This window comes from Uranotaenia lowii, chromosome 2 (assembly GCF_029784155.1).
Source record: "Uranotaenia lowii strain MFRU-FL chromosome 2, ASM2978415v1, whole genome shotgun sequence".
Lineage (NCBI taxonomy): Eukaryota > Metazoa > Arthropoda > Insecta > Diptera > Culicidae > Uranotaenia > Uranotaenia lowii.
In genome coordinates this window covers 87,959,787-87,977,607 of record NC_073692.1, presented here as the reverse complement: position 1 = coordinate 87,977,607, position 17,821 = coordinate 87,959,787, and the positions used below count along the sequence as shown (strand labels likewise).

Here is a 17,821-nt window from a genome sequence, read left to right as displayed (position 1 = left end):
TTTCTGCTAACTCAACAGTAAAAAAATATTTTTGCTAACGGAAAGTAACAGCGAAATTTTGCTAAGTGGAGCCCCGAAAGTTTTGTGTGTACACACAAAACTTTCGAGGCCGGAAATTAGCAAAATTTTGCTCAAATTTGACCAGCTAAAAAGTTAGCAATGAAATTAGCAATTTTTTTTTACTAAAATTTTAGCAAAATAGTCGAAAAGTGTCCGGACTAAATTTTTACTAATATTTTAGTAAATGGAATAACTTTGCTGGAATATTAGTAATTTTTTTTTCTTCATAATTGCTAGAATTCGAGTAAAATTTAAGATTTCATTATATTAAATTTATGGGTTTTCTTTTTTCAAATAATAAGATTTTGAGAATTGGCTCCTATTTTTTGTTTTATTTTAATCACGGAGGATTTTTTTCACTTCAGAAACTTCTTTGCCGTCAATGATTTCGAGATGTCGAGATGATCGTTTGTAAACAAATTTCTGAAAAAAAAGTTTATCAGTTTATGAAATAAAAATGTGTTGAAAAAGCCATTACCATAAAGTCCAACTTTGAAAGTTACAACTTCTTTCTCATCGCTTTACCGAGCTTATCAGGAGCCAGGAGGACTCAGGACCATCACCAAAATCTGAAAAAAAAAATAAATAAATAAAACATAAGTGATCAAGTTTCTTTCAAATCCTTTTATTTTATGTTATGGTGGAAATTGTAATGGGCAGTCTAATCCAGTTCAAACTTAACAACGATTGTTATTACCTACTTAATAATTACTATTTTTCATCTATAAAATTAAGCACTGCTTTAAAAATTTGGAATAATAATGATGGAAATTTGTTGATTATAGAATTAATTACCTTTCGAAGTCACGAAGTTCGGTCGTAAAAGGCATTTTCAATTTCTCGTTTCCACTTTAAAATTAAGAAGTCCATCCTCAAAGAACGCACCAGTCTTTGTTCCCAAGGTGGGATAATGTTGCACAAAGCTCATCAGCGCGCAATTTAAAAAAAAATCTTCGGTCTATGAATTTCATTCGGCAAGGTGGCTAAATTGCCAAGAGGCTAAAATGTTTCTTCCGGATCCCTTCTCTCGATCTTCGATTAAGTTACAGAGAAGTATGAAATTGAGCCAACTAACAAAGGTAGCAGCATTCCAGCCTGGAAATTAAAAAAAAATAGTTTTTTCTTATTCAATAGGTTTTTTTTTGTTTAGGCAAATAAGAATTCATGTATATTTTTCACTACCGTCTTCGGAAGTTTTGTTTGTAGTATTTTGACATTTTTTTAAACTGACTCACCGAAGCAAAACATTTGGTTAAGCACACAATATTAAACTTTAATTCCGAAATTTAGGCAACAGCAATCAATTAAAGAAATGTAAAAAAACGTTTAAGTAGATTCTTTCAAATTCAATCTAACTACTATCCCCACTATTTAATTGTTCGAAAATATTAGATGTGGCTGCCTAACAGCTGCAGAAAATTTCAATTGCCAGAAGGTATCTGATCTGGTTTCCGATTTTGAATCAGGGGAAACTATTTTAGAATAAAATACACTTACCGAGAAAAATGCTTATTTTATTTTTACGCCTGAATGAGGTTCGATGCCAACCCTTGGGCAGCAGGAATAATGAGACGACTTCCATTTGATGCAATTTTTTGCTAATAATTTCTAAAAAACAGTTGATGGAAAAATTAAATTATCATCAATTACAACTTCTTTTCTCATTTTTTTCCATTTTGCGGTGTTCCGTTCTCCCAAGCGGCATGATATTCAATAGACGCCTTCGTAAATCAGCTCGTTTAAACCGGGGATGTGGAAAATGCCTTGCCGAGTCCTGTTTGGGCATTGAACTTTCAAATCTGGCGGAACAGTACATCTGGCACTGCTGGTTGACCAGGAAGTGAAACCACTTGCGGTTGTTGATGGCTACATCCATCGATTTTTTCCGGTCCCTTTCCTCAACCGTTGAGAATTACAAATCATCAAACCGGACACAATTTGAACTGTAACCGTAATACCACGAATTTCGTTCCGGAATCACAAAACCAAACTACTTTTCAGCTCCGAAATCCCGACCGACAAAATAAACTGGAGGGCCTGAAACGAAAACAAAACAAAAAAACGACCGCGGTTCGAGCTCTGACTAAATGTACCTAAAAGTTTGAGTCCATGCTACTGTAAATAACTAAAAGTAGTAGCAATTGGGTTCTTTTTACTCATATTGAGCAAATCACACAATCCGATGAGAAAGTGCTAAGTCTACAGTAAAAAAAAATTTTGCTAACGGAAAGTAATGACCAATTTTTGCTAAGTTGAGGCTCAGAAATTTTGTGTGTAGGTTTAAAAAGACAAAGCAACTGTTTTTTTTATCCTCAGCGTGTAAAACTTTCAAAATATTTTGGATTGTGTTGTTCCGTTCCGTTCTTCGATGCTTTTTTATATACGTAGTTTTCCGGTTCCAAGTGAATAAAAATGAGCTATCCAAGACCCAATACCGGTTACAGCAATCCGAATTATCGTCCCCGACCAATGTTTCCAGCCAACAGTCAGCGAGCGCCGTACTCTGATCCACTTCCGCCGGGAACGGAACCACCCGGAGTAGGTGAATACTATCCTGCTCCCGATTGGCAGGGAACTAGGCCACCGCATCCTGCTCCCACGATTAATCTATATCCTATGTCACCTGTCCCCTACGATGGCTATGGTTATCCCCGCTATCCACCTGTACCTTACGGAGGTGACCCGTACTATACACATTCCAGTTATTCTTCCGCGCCCTCGCGGTACTACGATTATCCCAGCAGAAACCCGGTTTCGAACGATCGTCGGGACATGAGGTATGGCTCGGAAGCTCGATACACCGAGAGTAATCGTAGAGACCCAACATATCGCAGTCGTTCTTCGCCACCGCCTGGGGAACGTGTTCCAAGTCATGGTGGCCGGGGATATTCGGTTCCAAGGCCTCGCAGTCGCGAAAAAGAACGCACCCGGGAACCAGATCGTGATCGTTCTGTGCGATCGTCTTCGGTTCGATCGGAATCTCGAAAACCGGATTCCACGAACACCGGAACCGAATCTCAAAAGGAGCGATTGCCCAGAAGTTCGCGATTCAAACCGGTAAGGATTTTTGGTCTTAGTTTTATAAAGAAAAAAATTCATTTGATTGCCCTTTTAGGATTCCGAGCGTGAGGCAATTCTGTCCAACTGGAGAAAGAATTACTGCGAAACCCCGGAAGACATCAGCAGGAAATTGGCTGAGCTTATGAACTCGGAGGAAAAAATAAGCTGGGTCAGATCATCACCGGCTGATCTGTACTATCGGCGTGTATCGGATAAAGTTGTAGAGGCCACTCCACGTTCCGAGGCTTTATGCACCCTCTTCGAGAGTGAATTAATCAATCGGGCGGAAAAGGTTCGCGCCACCCAACCACCCTATCAGCCACCGCCCAGAAAGCACAAAGTTCGCGTCTGTCGGCACAAGAACGACAAGTGTTCTTCGTCCGATTCCTCAGACGATGAACCGAACTTCGAAGAGGAGTGCAGCATGGAGGAGTTGACGGCCAAAATTAAGCATCCCTACCGGCTGCATGTGGATCTGTGGTTCAACGACCCCGGGGAGATGAACGATGGGCCGCTCTGTCGATGTTCGGCACGGTCCAGACGCACCGGAATCCGGCATGGTAAATACCCTGGGGAAACAGGTTTCACCCGGTGCTTACCCAGTAGCAACAATGCCGACAAACTGTACCATTACCGGTGAGTTGATTGTTGCTGTTGCATTTTAGAGTTGGGACCTTAGAAACGGGGAGAATTGAAAAGAAGTGGCTCGAAATTCTAGTCGAATAAAAGATAAGAAAAAAAATGACAGGTTGCTCAAAAGCCACCAGAATTGAAATTTTGAGTTTTCAATCCCTTATCTGTTCTTGTTTATATGTACATATAAATCAGAATTGCCCTTTAGTATTTCTAATCGCAATTCTGAACTGTACTTAGGCCTGTTTAACGATAATTGATGTTGAAGTTTTTATAAAACGTGCTATGTACCTCCCCGCACAGTTCTTCATAAAATTAACTTAATCTATTCGTTTCAGCATAACGATTTCACCGCCGACAAACTTCCTTACGAAAACTCCAACAATCATTAAGCACGATCAGCACGAGTTTTTGTTCGAGGGTTTCTCGCTGCTGTCGCATCAGCCCATTGGGGAGCTGCCCACCTGTAAGGTGATCCGGTTTAACATCGAGTACACCATTCTGTACATCGAGGAGCAGCTGCCGGAGAATTTCACCATCAGGGAGCTGGATTTGTTCGAGCGGTTTTTGTTCCGAGAACTGCTGGAACTGGTGGATTTTAGCGTGTATCCATCGGGTGCCAGCATCGAGGACAGCTGTCAGTGCTACCATTTTTTGCCTCGGTTTGTGAGGGATTTGCCGGACAATGGAAAAGAGGTACTGGCGATGTGTGAGGTGTTGCGATATTTGTTGGATAATTCTGGTCCACTGGTGGCACCGGATATTTTGGCGGAAATGCCTGATATGAGTCAGATCGAGTGGCAGGACTACGTGGATTACGTGAAGGGAATGGTCGTGACAAATCCCGGTATGAAACCTTGCTCGGTGCGGGTTGATCAGTTGGATAGGAATGTGGGCGATGTTCCAACGGCTAACTTGAAGGACGATGACGGGCTGGTTCATCCAGTTATAGTACATTTTGGGATAAGACCACCTCAGTTGAGCTATGCAGGAAATCCGGAATATCAGAAGGCTTGGCGAGAGTACGTCAAGTTTCGACACTTGATTGCCAACATGTCGAAGCCTTCGTTTGACGATAAGCGAAAATTGGAGGTAAAGGAGAATCGATTGTTGGAAATGCGCACCCAGGGAAGAATGAAGCGAAACGTAACGGTGGCTGTCAGTGCGAAAGGTTTCCATCGAACCGGGATCATGTGCGATATGGTTCAGCACGCTATGGTTATTCCGGTGTTGACCGGGCATTTGCGATTCCACCGGTCTTTGGATGTTTTGGAAAGTTTTATCGAGTACAAGTTTACTAACCGTTACACACTGCAGCTGGCATTGACTCACCCTTCGTATAAGGAAAATTTTGGAACCAATCCGGATCACGCTCGAAACAGTTTGACCAATTGTGGCATTCGGCAGCCGGAATACGGAGATAGGAAGATACATTTTATGAACACTCGCAAGCGGGGTATTAATACTTTGATCAGTATTATGTCTCGTTTTGGCAAAGAACATGAAACAGACAGTAAAATAACTCACAACGAACGTTTGGAATTTCTGGGGGATGCAGTGGTTGAGTTCATCACGTCGATTCATTTGTTTCACATGTTTCCGGACTTGGAAGAAGGTGGTCTCGCAACATATCGTGCAGCGATTGTTCAGAATCAACATTTGGCGGTGCTGGCAAAGACTTTGCATTTAGAAGAGTTCATGTTGTATGCTCACGGATCTGATTTGTGCCACGAGCTGGAGTTGCGACACGCATTGGCCAATTGTTTCGAAGCTTTGATGGGAGCTTTACTTTTAGACGGTGCCATTGAAACTGCTGATCGAGTCTTTGCCTATGCTCTGTTCCATGAGGATTTAAATTTGCGCAATATCTGGGTAAACTATCCACCACACCCACTGCAGGAACAGGAACCAACCGGTGATAGGCACCACATTGACTCGTACGAAATGCTGAAGACTTTAACCAAATTTGAGGAATCGATCGGAGTTACATTCAATCACATACGGCTGCTAGCGAGAGCATTTACCGATAGATCGATTGGATTCACCAACCTTACCTTGGGATCTAACCAAAGGTTGGAATTTCTTGGTGATACAGTTCTCCAGCTGATATGTTCCGAATATCTCTATCGGCATTTTCCAGAACATCATGAAGGTCATTTGTCTCTGCTGAGAAGTTCCCTAGTCAACAATCGAACTCAAGCGGTGGTTTGTGATGATTTGGGTATGACAGGTTATGCTGTATATTCAAATCCGAAAGCAGATTTGAAAACCAAGGACCGTGCTGATCTGCTGGAAGCTTTCCTTGGAGCGCTTTACGTCGACAAAGGTCTCGAGCATTGCGAAATGTTCTGTCATGTATGCCTATTCCCAAGGTTGCAGGACTTTATCATGAATCAAGACTGGAACGATCCGAAATCGAAACTTCAACAGTGCTGTTTGACCCTTCGTACAATGGATGGTGGTGAACCGGACATTCCGATCTACAAAGTGATTGAATGCAATGGACCGACCAATACTCGAGTTTATACGGTGGCCGTCTATTTCCGCGGGAAGCGATTGGCTTGTTCTAGTGGACATAGCATTCAGCAGGCCGAAATGAACGCAGCTAAAAAGGCGCTAGAAAATTCCAAAGATCTGTTCCCTCAGTTAGATCATCAGAAGCGAGTCATAGCCCAAAGTTTGAAGAGACAAAAAGTGCGTCGATCTTCTGCAGATCCTGGAGACGATCAGTCACGTTATGGCCATTCCAGCGATTCTGAATCTTCCTCTAACAATGATTCCTCAAATCGTCGTCGGCGAAGGTGCGTTCCTGAATCGCCTAAACTCCCGAAACAATACCAGCAAGTGAAAAATGATTCCGATGACGAAGTTGAGTCAGTGAAATCATCGCGGACAAAAAAACTTGTCAAGAAGGAAAATACTGAAAAGTCAAAACCCGTTACCAGTTTGGTGGCTCAGTATGACTCTCTGTCGGATGAAGATGGTGATGATGACGATGTCGAAACTGGCGGCGACAATAAATTGCAGCTGGAAACCATCTCAGAATCCGAAGAAGATTTCAACGATAAACCAGTAGAAATCAAAACTGAAGCTGATAACCTTATGTCTGATGTGAGTGATGAAGAAAGTACCTTAGCTTCAATCAATGTTTCAAATGCCATCAAAATTGAAGGTGCCGATGATTTCTCTTCGGACCTGGAATCTGGCGAGACAGAGTAATCTTAAGGAATTGTGAAAAGTTCTTGAAAGTAAATTTGTTTAGTGAGTTATCAGAAAAGTATATTAAAACTAAGGCTTAGTAAAGAATGTTTTGTCAACACATTAACAAATCACATACCACTGTTAATTTGAATTTAAAAACTTACTATCGACGAGAGTTTTTCTGTTCACGATACATCGCGGAGCCTTCCCGTGCCAAAGCATCGGCCCTCTCGTTTCCTAGAATGCCACAATGTGCGTCGACGTGGTTCCACTTAACCTCTATCTTATTGTCTGCCAGCTCCCGGTCTAGTTCCTTGAAGTCAATCTCATTTTTCACCGGCTTTCCCGTGGCCAGTTTCCAGTTGTTCCTCTTCCAGCCTTTGACCCATTTGGTGATGGAATCGATCAGAAATTTGGAATCGGTATTGATCATCAGTCTTTTAACACCGTTTTCTTTGGCCAAACGAACTGCAAGCGACGCGGCTTGAATTTCACCACAATTATTGGTTGGTCTCCCGCTAACCGGTTTTGAAACGTTTCTGAAAAGTCAGAAGAGAAAAACTGTTTTTTGTGAAAGCTTTTAATTTAGTGGTCACTTACAGAGCATGTCCTTCGCCGAAGTAAACTCCCAAACCGGCACAAGCTGCTGCCGTTCCGTTTCCCTCACATGAACCGTCTGTATAGACATGAACGTATCCTTCATCGTCCTCCAGGAAGCTGTACCTACCGTATTTCTGCATTTTGGTGACTGGTTTTGGAAGACTTTCCCCCTTTAATCTTTTCGCCGGTCTAGGGCCGCTATTGCTTGTACCAGCCGCTACCGAAGATCCTCGTAGCTCGTCTAGTTCCCGCTTTAAACTTTCAATTCTGGAGCATGCTGCATTTATTTCGTCGTAATTGTCAATCTGGAAAAAGTTTGAAATGATTAAATAATTTAAATAACCGTTCGAGTCAGGCATTTCTCACCAACACCCTAACGGAATCTACGGGCGGAATCGAGGGATGTGAGTCCTGTGAATCAACCGATGAGTTGCTGGCACTGTCAGAGGATGCGGAAGTTAAACTGCTGCTGCTACTTCCGTCTTCCGAATCCCCATTATGAGTTCGTATAAAACCCTCGGCCTGCTGTCTGGTAGCAAATTTCTTAAACTTTGCACCATGAAATCCATTTACCTGTCGTTGGCATTCGGGCCTACGAAATAACAAATAATCAATATTTGGAAGTATTTTTACAGGATTAAATTTTGTTTGGGATCAAGTTTTGTTTTGCTTACCATGTTAGGAAAACACCAACCGTTCTACCTTTGGCAACGGCATAGAAAGGCATATTTCGGAATAGCTGACGGAAAGCTGAGATCATGAGCGATCAACCGACCACGAAATGGAAACCAACCGACGAAATTAGAAAGCACAAAAATGAAATTCTTTCTGATCGAACTTTTATTCGATTCTGCACCCAGCTGATGTAAACACTTTCTGAGATATTTTGAACAATGTTAAACGATGACATAAGAAAACTCAAATTTAAAAAGCTTTTTAAACACGTTGAAAAAGAAATTTAAAAGTATTCAGCGAGCTCTGCAATCAAAATGACTATTTAAAACCCATCGATTGGGTAAAGAGCCATCATAAAAAAAAATGATGGGCAACTGCCTGGGGTTTTTGAGAGACATAGAAAAAATTTCTTTATGACTAATTATAACATCTTTTTATGATCCGATTATTTATTATTATTTCTTCATTATTGATTTAAAATGGGTAAACGTATTGTTGTTGTTTTAAAGCCATTACAGACTAAATAAACGGCAGCGTGTATTAATATGATGAGAGAAACGTCAAAAATTTTCTTTTTCAATCGCGGAGCGCGTTCATAGCAGATTTGCTTTTTAATCAGTGCGGACGTATGCTACGCGTATTCGATAGGAAGTCTTTAGCGGAGTGATTTTATTCGATTATTTCGTGATGTCGTGCCCCGTAAAATAAAGGAAATTTACTGTTCAAAATCAGCTGCAATATTAGTGTAATTCGCCAGACGTTCGGATGGCGTGCTTCCATTAATCGATGTAATTGTCCGTGATAAGTTGTGTAAAGAGAAGAAAAAAATTACGGAAGGGAACGGTGCGGAGCTTTATTTTTTCTTGTGCACGGGTTGAAGGTGAAGGTGTTTTTTGCTCCGGCGAATGTTCAGGGAAGGGATCCGTCTTGTTAAATGCGTTAAGCTATAGTTTAGTGCTATCAGTTCGCTGGGAAACGCGAATTAAACAAAGGTTTTTACGGCGCTGAAGAGGAATGTCCATAGGAAACAATGGTATCGATCATCAAAAATCAATTGCTGAAGCATCTCTCACGGTAAGTGACAGAAAAAGTCCTCACGATTCACGATGGGGGCTGCTCCCTTTAATGGAATGTCATATTATTTTTTCCTCCTCGAAAGAGTAGACACACATAAAACAGGAAGGAGAGGTGGCTCGTTGAGTGTTCTTAACATCTGGCAGGTTAATTTAGTAGCAACGAGCGGTCAAAATTACTGATAAGATGTCTCCTGTTATCATGTGTAAGAGTAACATTTAAAAGAAAAGCCTAGGCTCATGATTCAAGCGACATATACATGCTTGAAACTTGGATTTTGTACTCCATCGATTCCTCAGTCTTTGCACCCACCCACCATTCATGCTCATTGAAGCGAATCGTGTCGCGATTAGTTTACAGATGTCCCAAGTACCCAAGTCTCAGATAATGTTCATAGGGAGTAATTAAATGAATTTGCTAGAATGATCGTGAGTCATATTTTTAATAATGTAATCGTATAATTTTTTATGTCATAGTAATTTAAAAAAAATTGACGATATACATATATAAGTAATGCTGTTAGTAAACCTGTATGTATGTACATAAGTATGTATGAAAACCCACCAGTGGCTTATGTCCGTTATCACTGGCTTGAGACAGGTTTGATTCATCTTATTCGTCTTATTAGCTTAGCTTAGCTTGATTGACTACTCACATCCACCTCAAATCATTGAACTCGAAATGCACAATGAAATATTCTATGATCAAAATTAATCATTCTTATCAACTCATCAGCTGATAACTTCGTAGGATTTTTTGATTTACTTTTTTTATGATCAGAATCGTTACTATAGAAATACATTTCGAATTTCATGATCGCAGGCGTGGCTCAGTAGAACGAATTCCACATCGCCAATGGTTGCTACTCCGTGATTGACCGAGGAGATCAATTTTGTCCAGAGGTCAAAAGAACGGTGTCTGGGATTGACACACATTCACAATGAACAAAACTGATGCTCTCTCTTTAAACATCAATAACGGCGCCGGCCACGTCCTAGTAGTCAATGGATAGAGGAAAATAAGAGAAAGGGATGATAGAAAATAAATTCATGCTTTAGGACCGAGGTCACCTCTGCATCCTAGCAAAACAATTTTTTTGAGGATGGGGGGAAAAGGATATGATCAGGAAACACTTTTGACCAGTGTTGGTGATGAGTTTGATTGAAAATATTTACCAAACAAAAGAGCTCTAACTATGCAACACAACTGGTACATGTACTGTTTTAACTAGATCCTTTTGTTTCATTTTTCTGAATCATTTTATGTAAGCTGTCACAGTTCGTGATTACTATGCAAGGAAATGAATAACTTGTTCTCTTGTGAGTTATGTCAAGTAATTTGTTTTCTTTAATTATTTTAAAGGTTAATACTATCCTATCTTATTGTTGAATTTAGTTGTTCTTATCATCCGGTCATTCAGACCCAAATGAACTTTGCGGTGAGAAAGTCACTTGTAAATATATTTAACATAAAATTTTAACTTTTGTTTGGGTCGGGATTCGACCAGACCGAACTGAACGCCATCAGCATTTTTAAGAGACACTTGAACTTCATGTGCAAATATTTTCATCTACGAACAAAATCTTAGATGTTAATGAGCTAGAATCAATATTTCAAAATTCACGGAATTCCATTAAATCATTTGTATTCGGTTTTGCGATCTAGGATATGAGTAACTCGAGATTAAGTTTCAGTTGTTTTTAAATTTTCTAATGGCGCTTAGTTCGGTCTGGTCGAAGGCAGGCCAAATGGCATGCTAGTTTCAAATTATATTCAAGGTTATTCTATACATTTGAGGTAAACGGAGTGGAAATGTGTTTCAAAGTTGAATCTTTGAATTCGTTGTAAAATTTATTTTTATGTTTATGTTATGTATTTTAAGATAGAAATATTAAACTAAACACTGCATATTACATGAAACCAGCTTTTGTTCAAACTTTACGAATAAACTTTTTAATATTATCATGTTGAATAAAAGAAAGAAATCATTATTTACATTAACGACTTATTTCTTTTTATGAATACTTTTCTAATATTTAGTTAGTAAAACTTAAAAATTAAAACAAATCATTCATTAAAAACATTTTTAGGGAAAAATAACAGGCTGATGTTAAATATCACGACCACATACGAATATAATACGAAAACATCAATACGCACTCACACTGAGTACAAAAAATGATGCAAGTTTCCAAAAATTTCAGCTTGCGATATTCAACATTCCATTGATTTTTCATTTCTTGTTTTAGTAATATCAGCAAATGAAATTAAAAAAAATTAAAACTAATAATTTAAAGAAGTATTATCAAATAATCACACGAAACTTACTGAATTGGATTTTTAAATCAACAAACTATATTTGACACCTAAACTCCACCAACTTGTTTGCGCTGATTGTGAAAAACATCGTTACGTACTTCTACGAAATTTTTAGCCTTTTAACTAACTAACAGCTAAAAAAAAATTGTGTTTTTAAGGAAAAAGGGATATTAGATTGTGTTAAATGTTTCATAAAATGTTAAGAGAAAAAAAAGGTCTCCCAATAAATAAAACCAAGAGAAAATTTGAAGAAAAAAAAAATCTAGGATGTACAATTTTTTGAAGATTAGCTATCATAACGAAGATATATGCATTAAAACTTTCCTAACGCTTCACTATCCAAAAATTTTGAGACATTTTTCGTTATCGCGTCATCCTAAGACCAAATTCCGAAAATGAAATTTTCAGTGCATTACGAATGTACAGGAAATTTTTCCTACATTTTGCAAATTTACACTTAATTTAACGTGATCAAGTAACTTTTATAATTTCTATCTCATAAAACTTGCACAAATTCACTAAAAAATCCTACAAGACAATCCCGTTCAATCTGAAACAGTGTTCCCCAGGTTTCCCAAATCATGATAACGAGGGAACCATTTTTAGATTAACGAAATAAATATAAGCAGAAATCACATATAAAGTTAGAACGGGCTCACCAAAGCAAAGGAAATGTTGATCTCGAACGATCCAGGGCACAGAAATGGCTTCAACTGCTGTTAAAACCTTCGCTAACGTTACTTGCACCTACGGAGGGGCCGATGTTTGACACTTGCCGAAGGTGTTGAAAATTCTTGGCTCAGATGGATCAGGTGATGTTGGGGAGACTATCGGATTCGCTTCTTCAGATAATTCGAATCATAAGTTTCGATCTTCAATAACTTCTTTGAAAACTTCATAAATTTCCAATTTTCGGAACTGCAGTTTCACTGTCAGAAAAAAGCGTCCGTTTCGTTCTTCCACAGCCTACCAAGTCCTTTGATTCATCTTATTCGTCTTATTCCCTTCAAACTATTATAAACATATAAAGAACCCTGAGAAAGTAGTGAACCTTCATATAAGAGAAGCGACATCTGATCCCTTTTAAAATAAAGTATGTGGCAACATCGCCAAAATCTTGAACAAAACAATCCTCAGCACTGTTTTCTGGCTCAATGTTCAAGCTCTAAAGTGAACGCTCCTTCAATCCAACAAAACAACATTAAACTCGATGCCCAAAGGATCGCGATAAACGGTATGAATGACTTGAATTTCGTTAACAAGCAGATAGTTTTTTACTAGGAACACGATTCACCAAAGCATTGAAAAAAATTGCACCTTATCATAAATTTATATGACCAGCTTTAAAATTATTTGTTTGAACTATAACAACAATCACAATACCTTCTTTGATTGAGTTTTCAATAAGAAAGGTAAAAGATCTGCGACAAATGCTCGGATCGATTGGAATCGATTTTGACAGTTCTTTTGTATCGATTGGAATTTTGTGTTTCAGACGTCGCTTCTCTTATATGTAGGTTCACTATGAGAAAGTACCTACTAGTGAACCTACATGTAAGAGAAGCGACATCTCAAAATAAAAATTCCAATCGATACAAAAGAACTGTCAAAATCGATTCCAATCGATCCGAGCATTTTGTCGCAGAGCTTTTACTTTTCTTATTGAAAACTCAGCCAAGGAAGGTATTGTGATTGTTGTTATAGTTCGAACAGATAATTTTAAAGCTGGTCATAAGAATTTATGATTAGGGGCAATTTTTTTCAATGCTTTGGCGAATCGTGTTGCTAGTAAGAAAACTATCTGATTATTAACGAAATTCAAGTCATTCATACCGTTTATCGCGCTCCTTCGGGCATCGAGTTCAATGTTGTTTTGTTGGATTGAAGGAGCATTCACTTTAGAGCTTGAACATTGAGCCAGAAAACAGTGCTGGGGATTTTTTTGTCCAAGATTTCGGCGATGTTACCACATATTTTATTTTAAGAGGGATCAGATGTCGCTTCTCTTATATGAAGGTTCACTAGTACCTACTCATGAACAGGGGTGTCAGGTGTCCTGATTTTTCAGGATTTGTCCTGATTTTTGAGAGGCCGTCCTGATTTTTCAAAAACGCTAGAATTGTCCTGATTCTTGAAAAATGACCTTTAAAATGTCCTGATTTGTCCTGATTTTTGAAAAATATCTAAACTTTAAATAAATTTATTGTAAAATGGTGAGAAAATCAAACAAATCTTCTATAAAATAGTTAAACCACAGAGTTTCTGTGGTTAAACTAATTTAACCGATGATAACACTAGTTTACAGCATTTTTGAACTCAATAAACTGAGGGTCAATTCTTATGTGAAATCGGGCGCTGAATCCGAAAATGAAATTCAAAAAAATCTCAGTAGAACCGTTTTTGAGTTATGCTCCAAATATGAAATTTCGAAAAAATTAAAAAAGTTCTTGTACTTAGATTAAAATATCTCAGACGGCATAACAGTAATTTGAAATCCCTCTTTTGCATATTGAAGGTGAATAAGTTTTCTATCGATCATATGAACACTGTTTTTGCGTTTGACCAACAGTATTGTTGATATCAGTGACTTTATGAGAAAAAAAATTATAAAAAACCCATTTTTTTAGAGAAAATTTTGTTTCAACGAATGTTTTAGACTCGATGGTAGCATTTAAAAAATCTGATTTTCTTTTGCGCTTAAATGGCAATTTAAAACAAAGATTTCAAGTTGTTATTTATCAAAATCGGTTGAAAATTGAAGAAGTAATGGCTACTTTACCATAACTGAAATTTTTGGAGTTTTTAATAATTTAACGAATCGCAGTACACTTATCATAGTATAGGAAGAATGAAACATGATAAATCTCACTCGCTCCAAGTCAAAACTATTTATTAGCTTACCATAAGGTCACATGCCAAGTTTCAGGAAGTTCTGACAATAGCGAGGGGTTGCTTAAGTCTCAAACGTGAATAAAGTTTTGAGGTATTTTGCCCGGAAGGAACGAAAAATACTGGTTTTTCATCAATAACTTTTTTCATCACTAGCTGATTGTTTTTTATGGTTGATTTTCTTGAAGCCTAAACTGAGACAAATATTTCACCCGAAGACTGTAACTCGATTGGATTTAAAACAGAAAAGTTATTGCGGTTCAAAGATTGTATTTTGGTCGAAAATTTTCGTATAAAACGCAATGCGTAAAAAGTACTCATTGCGTGTTGGACAAAATTTGCGGCCTTTGAACCGCAATAACTTTTCTGTTTCAAATCCAATCGAGTTACAGTCTTCGGGTGAAATATTTGTCTTAATTTAGGCTTTAAGAAAATCAACCATAAAAAAACAATCAGCTAGTTATGAAAAAAGTTATTGATGAAAAACCAGTATTTTTCGTTCCTTCCGGGCAAAATACCTCAAAATTTTATTCAGGTTTGAGACTTAAGCAATACCTTCCTATGGTCAGATCTTTCTGAAACTTGGCATGTGACCTTTTGGTAAGCTAATAAATAATTTTGACTTGGAGCGAGTGAGATTTATCATGTTTCATTCTTCCTATACTATGATAAGTGTACTGCGGTTCGTTAAGTTATTAAAAACTCCAAAAATTTCAATTATGGTAAAGTAGCCATAACTTCTTCAATTTTCAACCGATTTTGATAAATAACAACTTGAAATCTTTGTTTTAAATTGACATTTAAGCGCAAAAGAAAATCAGATTTTTTAAATGCTACCATTGAGTCTTAAACATTCGTTAAAACAAAATTTTCTCTAAAAAAATGGGTTTTTTATAATCTTTTTTCTCATAAAGTCACTAATATCAGCAATACTGTTGGTCAAACGCAAAAACAGTGTTCAGATGATCGATAGAAAACTTATTCACCTTCAATATGCAAAAGAGGGATTTCAAATTACTGCTATGCCGTCCGAGATATTTTAATCTAAGTACAAGAACTTTTTTATTTTTTTCGAAATTTCATATTCGGAGCATAACTTAAAAACGGTTCTACTGAGATTTTTTTGAATTTCATTTTCCGATTCAGCGCCCGATTTTACATGAAAAATGTTGGTCAGTTAATCAAGTTCACGATTTTTTTAAAATTTTGTAAACTAGTGTAATCTTTGGTTCAAATGATATTTAAATAGTGTTTTTCGTTGTTAACTTCAGGACATAGAAAGTTCTTCTCGCTGTAGTTGCATAACTTTAGGCGTCTTCAGCACCTGAATTTCGCCTATAGTTATGCAATCTAAGCAGAGCTGGATGTTATTTTCATCAATTTAGTGGTGTCCTGATAAATCCTGATTTTTATCATTGCGGTGTCCTGATTTTTATCAAAACCACTTGGCACCCCTGCTCATGAATCAAAAATTGCCACGATACTCTGGCTGGCTTGAACAAACAATATATTGTACACACTCATTTGGCGCAACACCTTAAACTTGTAAAATTGACCCATTATTGCGAACAGCCGAGATCTGTCAAAAAAAGTGTCGTTTCATCGAGTCAATTTTACACATTATTTAGAAAACCTGGCTTACTAAATAAAGGGTAGTCTTCTAACTTATCATTCTATCCGATAGTGATGGTATATACGGTTTGCATTGTGGATCAAGGAATAAGTTTAAAAGTTGTGTTTGAGTTAAAAAGTGAGTTGTTGAAATGGAATCGCTAAAACCTATATTTTATAACACCAGCATGAAAATAAATTAATGACCAGCATGAATAAAGAAATTTAAAATCAGTTTTATTTTTATTATTTTCTTTCCATCCTTCTGACACTTTAAAGGGCTAACATCAAAGGGCTGACATCGCCATGCAAAGCGGGCTTCCAAAATAATGTGTAGATTTTACATGTTTACATTACTAATTTTCACCTCTGTTTGACGTACATGCTGTATACACTATAAAGGGTACAAGGGCATTACATGAAAAAGGAGTTAACCCAGTCTTTTCCGATAACGGGTCAAAACTATACTATAAGGGGTTGCGCCAGATGAGTGTGTATATCAGTTATCCGCTCGTTTGGTACCCTGTCCTACCCCAACTAATTGCCAATAATAGAGCTAAACTATTTTAGGGATCAATTGAATTTCCATTGCTTGGATAAGTTCTCCTGTTGTCAAAAAAAAACTTGAATGGGAGCCTCTCTCCTCTCTTCCTATATCTCCAATGGAAGAATAAAGGGATTTCAAATAATTACATAGACATTTCTCGTATCACATGCTCTTCTATTCTGAATTTGGTTCCATTTGCTTAATTAGTTCTCAAGTTATGCAAAAAATTCTAAAGGAGCCCTTCTGCTGGCAGAAGGGAGTGGAACCAAATATCAAAAGAAACCTTTTTCGCACTCAAATACCCTTCCATGCCAAATTTGGTTCCATTTTCTCCAATAGTTATGCAATAAAATTGTATGAGAGCCTCATTAAAATATTTCTCGTATTCACGCTTCTGTGCCATATTATTTGGTTCCATTTGCTTGCGAATAGTGTTCGAGTTATGTTAAAAATGGTGAAGCCGGGAAAAAGGGTGCTAAACATTCATAGAAACATTTATGGTACCCAAGTACACTGCCGCTGCCGGCAAGTCTGTCCCATATGCAAAAACAACGAACCGAGAAAAACGGATTTGAAGATTTTTATAAACTTTCGTGGATTTCTCGGTTGAAACTTTCTTCTATTTCTTTCTTCACAGATATTAATATAATTGTTGTAGAATTTCGTCCAATGCTTTTTTGCTTTTGAAGTTGTTGATGCAGAGGAGTAAATAATGATGTGAAAGCCTTGCGAGTATATTCCGCATGCGTATTAAATGTACACCTAGGTTTTTTTTACACGGTTTTTTTTACGCGGTTTTTTTTTACACGGCTTTTTTTACACGGTTTTCGGGAATTAACACGGTTTTTTTTTACACGGTTTTCGCGAATTAACACGGTTTTTGAGAGAAAATATTCTAAGTCCTTTTCAAAGGAAAACACTTAGAATCTTTTTGAAGTTGGGAAAATCTTATCTCTTAGACTAAGAACATGATACATGAGACCTAAGGCCTGGGACCTGAGACCTGAGACCTGAGACTTGAGACCTGAGACCTGAGACCTGAGACCTGAGACATGAGACATGAGACATGAGACCTGAGACATGAAACATTAGAAATTAGACATGAGACCTGAGACCTGGAAGCTGCGACAAGGGATATTAGACTTGAGACAT

General features: G+C 37.8%; 3 protein-coding genes and 1 long non-coding RNA gene across 4 annotated transcripts in view; 2 read left to right on the top strand and 2 right to left on the bottom strand.

Moving 5' to 3' along the window:
• Window positions 1–379: 379 nt before the first annotated feature.
• On the bottom strand, window positions 380–1,735 carry LOC129743197 (uncharacterized). Its single transcript, XR_008736592.1, has 3 exons — window positions 1,558–1,735; window positions 539–629; window positions 380–483 (listed from the first exon to the last, which is right to left on the bottom strand). It is a non-coding gene; the product is annotated as an uncharacterized LOC129743197 (long non-coding RNA).
• A 651-nt stretch (window positions 1,736–2,386) lies between these two features.
• LOC129747556 (ribonuclease 3-like) lies at window positions 2,387–7,079 on the top strand. The gene is made up of 3 exons (XM_055741834.1): window positions 2,387–3,117; window positions 3,176–3,756; window positions 4,092–7,079. The coding sequence occupies exons 1-3, from the start codon at window positions 2,473–2,475 to the stop codon at window positions 6,970–6,972; spliced, it is 4,107 nt and encodes a 1,368-aa protein (XP_055597809.1). The 5' UTR covers window positions 2,387–2,472; the 3' UTR covers window positions 6,973–7,079.
• Window positions 7,011–8,421, bottom strand: LOC129747557 (ribonuclease H1-like). The gene is made up of 4 exons (XM_055741836.1): window positions 8,229–8,421; window positions 7,921–8,146; window positions 7,555–7,859; window positions 7,011–7,493 (listed from the first exon to the last, which is right to left on the bottom strand). Exons 1-4 carry the CDS (start codon window positions 8,312–8,314, stop codon window positions 7,118–7,120), a joined length of 993 nt encoding a protein of 330 aa, XP_055597811.1. The 5' UTR covers window positions 8,315–8,421; the 3' UTR covers window positions 7,011–7,117.
• A 423-nt stretch (window positions 8,422–8,844) lies between these two features.
• The window catches only part of LOC129743955 (bridge-like lipid transfer protein family member 3B), a 55,277-nt gene continuing 46,300 nt past the window's right edge, over window positions 8,845–17,821 (top strand). Inside the window, 1 exon segment of the mRNA XM_055736204.1 lies at window positions 8,845–9,303. Within this exon segment, the coding sequence (XP_055592179.1) occupies window positions 9,260–9,303 (44 nt within the window). The 5' untranslated portion in view covers window positions 8,845–9,259.